Raw genomic sequence first — 9,967 nt, 5'->3', positions numbered from 1 at the left:
TGATTTGCCTTTGCAAAAGCCAAACTGAAATTGTGTTAGTAGATTAGATTTATTTATGAAGTTAGACAGTCTTTGATGAAGCAGTCTTTCAAAGGTTTTTGAGAACACTGGCAGAATTGATATTGGTCTGTAGTTTCCAGGAACATTTCGATATCCTTTTTTATAAATGACAATAACTTTCGCTAACTGCATTTTTTTCCGGAAAAACTGCACTTACTAAACAGATGTTGAAGATGTGAGCAAATATGGGGGCGATTATTTGAGCTACATGCTTCATTGGCCGTATTTGAATGTCATCAATTATTACTTATCAAATTGCTTTCTTGCTTTTTCTTTCGAAAACGCGTGCAATCCTATTATCTATTAACTTAAAAACTGTTTCTGAGTTTGACGTATAGTTGCGGTAATAACTGCAAAGCAACTACGAACGCTGAGATAAATTCTAGGGTATTACGTGCCAGAACCACTATCTGATTATGAGGCAAGCCGTAGTGGGGGATTCCGGAATAATTTTCACCACCGTGGCGTTACTGAACAACGAACGCTATTAAGATATTTATAGGAATGCTGTGAGGCGCGTCACTACCACACGTGGCATACTGCACGGATTTATTGCCTCTCTATGAATCAACCTGTGAACAGCTAAGATTGCCGACTTACTTTACAGGGCTTACATGCATCACGGCTATAGTGTCCCGGAACGGCGCTATACATGCACGCAACACCTCTGTATGCAAACGTCAGCGTCAAATTCGCTCTTCACTTCCTTGCTTCTGTAACGCAGCGCTCACTCACGCCGTATATACACGCTTCAATTCACATTTGAAGATATTTCACCACTTCTAAATATGAAAGAAGAGAAGAGGGAGGGAAGGCAGCGGAGGCGCAAGGGGATGCATTCACTTTTGAGGCGGCAGCCACTGGGCGACGTCACACGACAAGCGGTGTGGCTCCTGAGCGCCGAAATCACTTTAAAATTGTCCCAAACGAAAAAGGCCGCTAACAAGGCCGCGTACAGCCACATGACTCGCTCCCCGCGCGTCACCGCGTCGTTCACTCGCGCCGGGCCGCGTCTGCTCGCGGGCGCGCTCGCACCTTTTTTGCGCGGGCGCACGACGCATATCGGCGGGGCCTTTGACGCGGCAGAGGCGCCTTGAATCGCGGCGCGACGCTCGCTCGTTAGGCGCCCATTGAGACGGGCAGACACGCGACGTATGCTCGCTGCTGCCGCTCACAAGGGCGCGCGTACACGCGTCGCCGCACGACAGCGACACGCTCGAAAGTTGACGGGGTTGAGGGGGGGGTGGGCTGAAGAGAGCGTCACCAATACCGTGCAGCATTCGCAGCTAAACGGTTTACCAGATCTGCCCGGTGTGCGTTGGTGGGTTCTATTGTAAACACCAAATATGTGCAATGTTTGCATCACTTCCTGTCAGAGTTGTCTGGTGCTGGCTGATATGCGTACAACCATGCACTGAGGTTCGGTGCTTCCTTTTGACAATCGGCGCAAAGAAGCGAAGCGTTGTTTCTGTCTTCCGCCCCCATTCACAATGTTGTGACGATTGGCGAGAGGCTATATCCTTGCCGTATATACTAACGATGCCAAATCTCTATCCCTTGGGTGTTTTCCTGGGGAGAACAAGTGAGTGATCTAGAACTAGCTGGTGTGCACGCCAATTGAATCTGGGGACAGCAGCTTTGCGAACCAGAATGGTCAGGTATAACTGCATAGTGCGTGCCAGAGTGGGCCTGCATTGTGCTATAGCTGACTTGCACACCATTGCAGTTTGGCACGTCCTGGCATGCGCACACCAAAGCGCCATAGCTGCCATGCACACGGTGATCTGTTGAGGCGTGCTAGGCACCAGAAAGGTCTATATATAGTGCTGCATGATGTGCGCACACAATAGTGTTCCGACCACAGGCCACAATGCACGGTAAACGTAGCTCTTCATATGAAGAGTCGCCTTCGGCGAAAGCGGCTGGCTAAAGACAAGCGGGCCCGTATTCAAAAAGAAGTTCTTCTGCTAGAACTCTTCGTAAGAAGAGGTTCCAGTCAATTGTCATGCTGGTCATATTGTTATAGCGAAGGAGGCATGCCAAACACCTCTTAAGAACGAAAAGCTTTGCGGAGTCGGCCCACCTTCTTTCTATCGGAACAGCCCTTGTTGAGGACAGTGAAGCGGCCGGTGAACACTCGCTCGCCAATCACTGAAGTGTACGTCGCAACATAGAAGCGACCATCCAGATTGCGAACGATTCGTATAGTTATAGACAGCGATGTGTGATTTCGTCCCGCTGATCTTTATGCGGGCAGCTGTATACGCATACCTTCTACAACGCTGCACTGGTGTTGAGCCATGGCCTAGAATGTATGCACTCAAGCTTTTGCTTTCTCTCTCTCTATCTCACTTGGAAGCAGGCTGCCGGCTTTGTCACGAGGGTCGCGCCGCCCGCACACGACACGGGGGAGAGCATATGCTAGCGTCAAATGGCGCGGCGTTAATAGTAACGCGCGCGCGCGCGGCGGCGTCCGTGCGTGCGTGCCCGAGTGCACACCGGCGAGGCAACCGCGACAGGCGAAGTTTGTGCATGCACGATGTGGGAACGTGTGTTACACAAGTGTACGGGAGGAGAGCGGGTGTGTTGGGGCATCCCCTTGCGTAGCGCTTTTATTTCCTTGTCCCTCTATATTCCTTTCATTTCTTTCTAGCATTTTTTTGTATGTTACGACGGTCGTTCTTTGTCAACTGTTGCGCACCCGCACTTGTACAACTGTGATAGCGCGATCTGCCACGGCGCGTTACGCGTGTTCGACACGGATGAAACGACAGCTTCGACGTGAGCCAAATGGAAGCGCTGAGCGCGGCTGGGCCTTATAACCCTTAGGATGCCAGGCGTTACCGTACTCGCAATTTATCTTTCCAATTGGCGTTTTTTTCACAAAATGCCAACCCCTATTATTCACAAGGTTTCACAAGTTGGCAACTACTGCTCATTTATTTTTATTTGGCTTACCACCGTTATTGCAGTTCAGTACTGTACTGTTATTACTGTACGGGGAACATATTGAACGAATAGCTCAATCCAAAGCGCATACCATCAGTGGAGATAATGATTAATAATAATTAGGAGCAGCGATGGGTTACAACAGAAGAAATAATAGCATAGATCGGCTATATCAGTTGACGTGTTGTTATTTGTACTCCGCTCACTGCAAGATAACTCAACACCAACTTGCCCAATTTCGTGCTATAGAAGCGGTCAAAAAGAAGATGAAAACGAGCGAAGATACAGCCTATATGAAACAATAGAGTAAACGAAATCAAACGGTATTTAACGAAAATCTGAAGTCGATGTGGTCCTAAGCATTATGTTGTATATTATGGAAAGGATATTGCCTGATATGGATTTTTTTCAGCAGCAGAGCAGTAACGATGGCTTCACGAGAGAGGGAGAGAGAGAGAGAGAGAGAGAGAGAGAGAGAGAGAGAGAAATGAGAAGGGAAAGGTAGGGAGGTTAACCAAGGACGATGGCTTCACGAAGTCTTCGAAACAGCCTTGCATCAGGGAGTGACAAAAGGCGAGACGAAAAAAACAAGCCACGCCAGTTACACACATGTATAACCTTCGCGCAAAATGGCATTTTCTCCATTAGTTTAAACTTATCTTCCCCACTTTTATTGGGTTAGTTCATTGCTTCGAGCGCCCTGTATTTGAGTTGTCGATTATATAGGGTTCCATCTTCCGTATTGCTAAGTCTCTTGGTTAACCTCAAGACAGTGTGACGTCCGCGAAAAGGCAGTGGTCACTCGACAATGTCTGTCCATTCCGCTAATCAAATGCTGGCTACACTTTTAGTCTTCATTCGTTTGTGCAAGAAGAATTGTAATCATACGATTAACTTTACTATTCTTTTTTTCCTCATTTGTTTATTAAATCTGTATTAGTGTTTTTTTTTTGGCCGTAGAACATAAAGAAATGAAGTAGTCGATGTACCCTCTACCTCGATCTTAGCAAAGCAAAGGATGTGTAACAGAACAGAACAAATGCAGTGTTTACAGGTTTGATTCCCGTACCAGCACTAACTTTTCAACTGCGATGTTTGCTTTGCTAGGACATTGAAAGTGTGTACATTTGTTATATTCTGCCACATTTAAGTGGATAGCGATTTCGCGTGAGACTTCCACCGCATTTCGGAGTTCAGCAAAAGTAATTTTGGAATGGAGAGAGAGAGAGAGAGAGAGAGAGAGAGAAATGAGATGCAAGAGGCGGGAACGTTAACCGGAAGTAAACACCCTGTTCGCTACCCTTCACTGGAAAAGAGGTAGAAACGCAGAAACACTTTTGCGCTGAGATTTCGGCGCAAGCCAAGGAGATCATGATCATAATCATGATATTATTTCCTATTCTAATTCAAACGTAGACGTCAAAGAAAACATATTCTAGAAGTAAACGTCCAGTTCTGTAACGATCTGGGCTGCGTTGCTGTCTAAGCGGGTGCGGAGGACACGAGTGAGCGGCGCCATGCGCGGTAAACATGGGATGGAGTGGAGACTAGTTTCACCAACATATTCAGAGTCCGTTGTCGTACTGGAAGCACCCGAAATGAAGTGATAATGTTGTTAGATGAACTTAAAACTGGTATTGAAAGAAGTAACGCGTTCTTCTGCAAGCAATGTATACAGTCAGCGTCAAAAGATTGCGCCCTGAGGGATCTGAGAAAATGGAAAACTTCAGAGCAGTTTGCAACCGTAACTACTGAAACCATGCAGCATTATGTTTTTCGCGTATAATTAGTCAATTCTGGAAACCCGAATACTTGGCTGCGTGCCCAGGCTTGCGAAATATTCGGTATTCTCTCAAATACCGTGGTTCTTAAACTTTTCACACCGACTATACACTAGTCGTCAAGCTGTAGTAAAGTTGGCAATCGCTCGTCTATTATGGCTTGTATGATACTGCTTACACAGCCATGCATGCACGTAGTCTAAAAAAAAAAAAAAGATGCGACAAAAATAAGCAAGAACGCCCCCCCCCCCCCCCCCCCCCCCCTACGCCTTTCTCCACCCGCTTCCTTTTATGTTCAAATTCTTATCGAAAAAAAAAAATATCTGCATACCTTTCGGTTATGATGATCGTGTTCGATGATTTCTAATAGCATTCCCTTCGAAACGAGGCGGCAACAAATAGTGGCCTAGCCTGCGTGAGCTAATCATGTATTATATATATATATATATATATATATATATATATATATATATATTGCAGTCTAACATTTTGCCTATGTCTCCTCTATCTTTTCTCTCTTCATTGAAAACCTCTATCACTATATTGAACTACTACATTGTATCTACGCCTGTAAGGACTCCGGCTCTGTCACACTCCTCCGTGTATTTTTTCCCCCACCAATACTCAAAGCGTGTCTCGCTTATCTCGACTGCTGACCAGTTATTGCTCCCATTCCGCGTGGAATCCCACACCGCTTCTGAAAGTCGGACGTTCCTTACCGCTCTTGCTGAGTGAATATCTTGGCATTCCATTACGATATACGGAGTCGTTCCCGGGCTCTTGCTACAGCAGACACGTGTCTCATCCTGTTGCGAGTATTTGCCCCGATATGTGTTACTTTGTCAAAAAGTGGACACCCGGTGGAGCACAATGTTGCGGTGTGTGTGGCTAAACGACGGGGATTAGACGCGGACCTGGACGTCTGACTGATTCGTCGTCTGGCAGCAACTGAGCGAGCCAGTGCCTGAGGCCCGCTGCTGTGCTCGGCGCACCTTCTTCTTTACAATCAACCGTGAGTTCGTGTTCTAATATGCGGGTGAATGTGGGTTTCTTTGACGTCAGAGGTATACAGCCTTTCTCGTCAGAGCTAATAAGGAAGAAACCCAGTCAACCATAGTGCGTTATGTACGCAGATAAAAAATAAATAAATAAAAGAAAATGCAGACGCCGGCACAGAACCACATGATGCTCCACTGGTTTTTCATCCAATTTGTCGTCTGCGCTTTTTGAAGTGCACAAGCCTGAGTGACCGCCTGTGACGAAACTTAGCGATGAACGCTTGACTGTAAATGTGCAAGGTGTGAACTGTGAACTTCTCTCTTCCTTCTCCTCTTTCAATCCCTTCTCCCCCTTCCCCAGTGCAGGGTAGCCTACCGGGCTCAGCCTGGTTAGCCTCCCTGCCTTTCCCTTATGACTTTTCGCTCTCTCTCTTTTGTCGTCCACCCGCGCGTGTTGAGAATGTTCGAGAGCACTGAAATGAATTTACTATAATTTGTTCACTCGATGTTGCAGGCCCGAACTCTGCATGTCCTTAAGAATCTTCTCTTGAGGAATGCCGTCCTATATGCGGCGGCTCAATTACTCTAGTACAAACACAGTACGCACGACGTGGCTGTAGGGCTATGAGTGGAGCACTTCATGTGCCTGGACTGAGGGACCAAGAGACCATTGATCAGCGGTGCCCATGCTATGCATGGTGTAAACTCAATTTCAGGCGGATGATACTTCGGATTGTGTTTGAGGCTTGAGCCCCCGTGACTGCCACAGGGGTCATCGCTCTGTCAAAGATATTGCAGCTCTTATTAGCGTCAGGTAAATGGGTCTGATGAGTGGAAAACTTGTGGATGGGTTGTGGGTAAGTTCATGCAGAAAGGTGTACTTCAGTCCTTACCTCATTCATTGCTTGCGGCAACGCAATAACAGAGTCTCGCTCCACCTTCTTGAAGAAAACGTGTGAAATAATATCGCCACCAGCGGGAGAATGTCTTCTTACGTCTTTAATGGCTGAGATGATCTCAGCCTGCGTAAACAGGTCCGTAAGGTCGTTATGCATCCGCTTCATCTCCTTTTGCAGAAGCAGCTGCTGGTGTTTTAGAGAAGCGCTTTGAGTTCCTTCATTTGCGAACTCATCTGCACTAGGTGTAAGTTCCAGTTGAATGTGCGGTGATTAATTTTCTCTTCGATGATTCTGTCAACTGCCGGAAAAGTCCGTAATAATGGTTTTCTTCACTGTCAACAATTTAATTATTTTCTTGAAACGTTTGAGATCATAAATCAAAATTCAGCAACCACTGCTCAACATAATTTGAGTTCGCCTTTTTAAGGCAACATATTTCATTCAAGTTGTTTTAACGGCTGCTTACAAAGCGCAATTCTGCGCTTCGCATTCGCATTTAGCCAGGACAGCCTCAGCTAAAGGTTTAATTCTCCTGTAAGCGCTCCCGTAAGCCATAATCACGCAATACGCACAAGGGGCACGAAGAAAAGGCAAGCGAACGGTGTACGTTTACATAAACACGAAGCATTACGGAATTACCCAATGCACCTTCTTGCCGTATGACGGATTCTTGCATGAAACACGCAAGGATGCCTCTGTAAGAACACTTACGGCATCTGACTCACTCATTGCCAGACCTTGGTTAGAAATCAAAGTAGAACAGTGGTACATTGGTGCCTATAACTTTTTTTTTACAATGATCTCAAAAGACTTAATAAGCTCATAACTGTAACGATTGCGTGAAAAAAGTTCAGAGTGTTCTAGGCTCAAACAAGAGTGAATTAAGAAACAGTAGCCCCGGTAACCTTAACCGAGAAGGTGTAAGAGCAGCGTTGAAGATTAATATGCAGAAGAAAAAGATAATGTTCAGTCGCCTGGCAAGGGAACAAGAACGTATGATCGCGAGGCTGACTTTAACTGACCGTGAGACTGACTTTAACGTGCACCTAAATCTAAGTACGCGGGTGTTTTCGCATTTCGCCCCCATCGAAATGCGGCCGCTGGGGCCGGGATTTGATCCCGCGACCTATATTCTTGAAGTGAAAAGTTTACAATCATTGCATTCTACCGGTAATAACATATGCAGCAGAAACTTGGAGGTTAATAAAGATGCTTGAGAACAAACTAAAACCCGCGCAACGAGCGAGGGATCGAGAAATGTTAGGCGTAACGTTAAAACAGTAATAGAGCGGTGTAAGTCAGAGAGCCAACGGGGATAGCCGATATTCTAGTTGACATTAAGAGGGAAAATGGAGCTGGGGTGGACATATCGTGGGTAGGGCAGATAGTCGGTGGTCACTTAGAGTTACAGATTGGATGCCAAAAGAAAGGAAGTGCAGTAGAGGGCGACATAAAATTATGTGGGGTGATGAAATCAGTAAATCTGCCGGCACAGCTTGGAATCCGCTTGAGCAAGACAGGGGTAATTGGAGGTCGCTGGGAGAGGCCATCGTCCTGGTCGTGGAGATAAAAATAGGATAATGATGATGATGATAATAATCTCTAAAGTTTGGTTAGGCCAAGAAACTAGGAATAAGTGGAAAGGAGCGAAATGAGGCTAAGATGAGCTTAGAACAAGACGAGCTGGCTTGTTTTCACAAAACTCCGTATCCGTAATGAGCAAGAAGAATAAGGAAGGACCCAATTTTTTGTTAGTTGCAAACACATGAAGCGAACATACAACGAAGCTTAATAAAGAATTAAGAAAACTAACTGTTCTCTTGACCGAAATGAATGTAGAAATAATAATGAAAATAGAAATGAAACCGGACGAAAAGGTGACTGGGCACGGTGGGAACTGAACTCACATCTTTCGTATTACGCTTGCGATACTCTACCAATTGAGCTACAGCGACGGCTGTTTGATCTCCTTCCACTTCAATCAAGGTTGTATCAGCTACCAACAATTCGCTTGCGCATATGCTAAAGCTCATAGCGTTGGCATGCATAGGCGCGAGAGAGTCACCCCGCCTGAATCAGCCAAGGCTCCAAGTGCCAAAGCTTTGCGGGTTAAGCACGACCAAGTTTTCGCAAAAACGAACAACGCCAACGGAAGGACGATGGCTGTGAAGTAAGTACGAATTACGAGAGCTAAGAGAAATTAATATGACAGCACGCACCTCAGCAAGCTATTCACTTGCGTCAGGACAAGCCGTGCTTCATGTTAGTTTCGCCTGCGGGAGGGTAATGACGCACCTTCGCTGATAAGGAAAATAAAATTATGTGAATTCAGTGGAGTAAACCTCATGTAGCCATTGTATAGTTGTTCAAGCTTGCGTATATAGAAGTGAACCACCGGCTAACGTGACCATGACGATTTCGTGTTACGGGCGGCGGCAGCGAACCAACGACCCCCTCAGCTGTATAGACTGCACAAATACATTAAACGCGTGCATACAGTCAAAATCTGCAGTTAAATGGGAATGCGTCATTTAAAGACTGAAGTGGTCGCGCAGTGCCGCAGGAACTAGCGCGAATAGATGGCATCGCGTGCCCACTGACCGTGCTCGTCGGACGACGCGAGGCTGCTCCGCGACGGCGGGCTGTGGGTCCTGGTCGCGGCCGCATCCATCGAGAGCCGAGACGCTGATTTCCTGCGCCGCGCGCCTCGCCAAAAGCCACGCGTTTGCCGCCCCAGCCTCCCCATCGCCTCGCTCACCTTCCCCCCATCCCCTTCCCCCCCCCCCCCCTACCCCCCCAAACGTGCAGTCTCCCTCCCGCTTCAGCAAACGCGACTTTTCCTTCTCCCATCCCGCCGCGACAGCACGGCACACCTCTTTCCCTGTTACTCTCTTCCACCCTATACACTCGCCCCTTCAACCCGGGCTCTTCTCCTCTCTCTAAACTCTGGTTAGGACTTCGAGCACCGCCAGTCACGCCTTCTCTCCTTCCTCGCGCGTCAACCTATAGAGGCCGTTTCCTCTTCTTTCACCCACCGTGCTCTCCCGATGTGGCGGTGGCTCTTCGCTCTCCCAATCTCTGCCTACCGCGCTCTCCCAATCGCTGTCGCCCAGATGTGCGACGGCGGCGGCGCGCGCGATTCCAGTGTTGTCGCGTGTTACGCCTTCGCCATTGTTTGTGCCGCGTTGGGCGAGCCGTGTGTCTCTGATTGTACCGACGTTTGCGAGCCTCGTCTCAGCATGCTCGCCGAAACTCTCTCTCTCTCTCCGGATTAGAACCC

General features: G+C 47.3%; 1 protein-coding gene across 2 annotated transcripts in view; it reads right to left on the bottom strand.

Moving 5' to 3' along the window:
* Nucleotides 1-9,430, bottom strand: part of LOC119442836 (photoreceptor-specific nuclear receptor) — a 54,753-nt gene extending 45,323 nt beyond the window's left edge. For both annotated transcript variants that reach the window (XM_037707875.2, XM_037707876.2), the window contains exon 1: nucleotides 9,289-9,430. In XM_037707875.2, the coding sequence (XP_037563803.1) occupies nucleotides 9,289-9,358 (70 nt within the window). In that variant the 5' untranslated portion in view covers nucleotides 9,359-9,430. The remainder of the gene's footprint in view (nucleotides 1-9,288) is intronic.
* Nucleotides 9,431-9,967: the final 537 nt, after the last annotated feature.

This window comes from Dermacentor silvarum, chromosome 2, assembly GCF_013339745.2.
Source record: "Dermacentor silvarum isolate Dsil-2018 chromosome 2, BIME_Dsil_1.4, whole genome shotgun sequence".
NCBI lineage: Eukaryota > Metazoa > Arthropoda > Arachnida > Ixodida > Ixodidae > Dermacentor > Dermacentor silvarum.
This window is presented reverse-complemented; position numbering and strand designations above follow the sequence as displayed.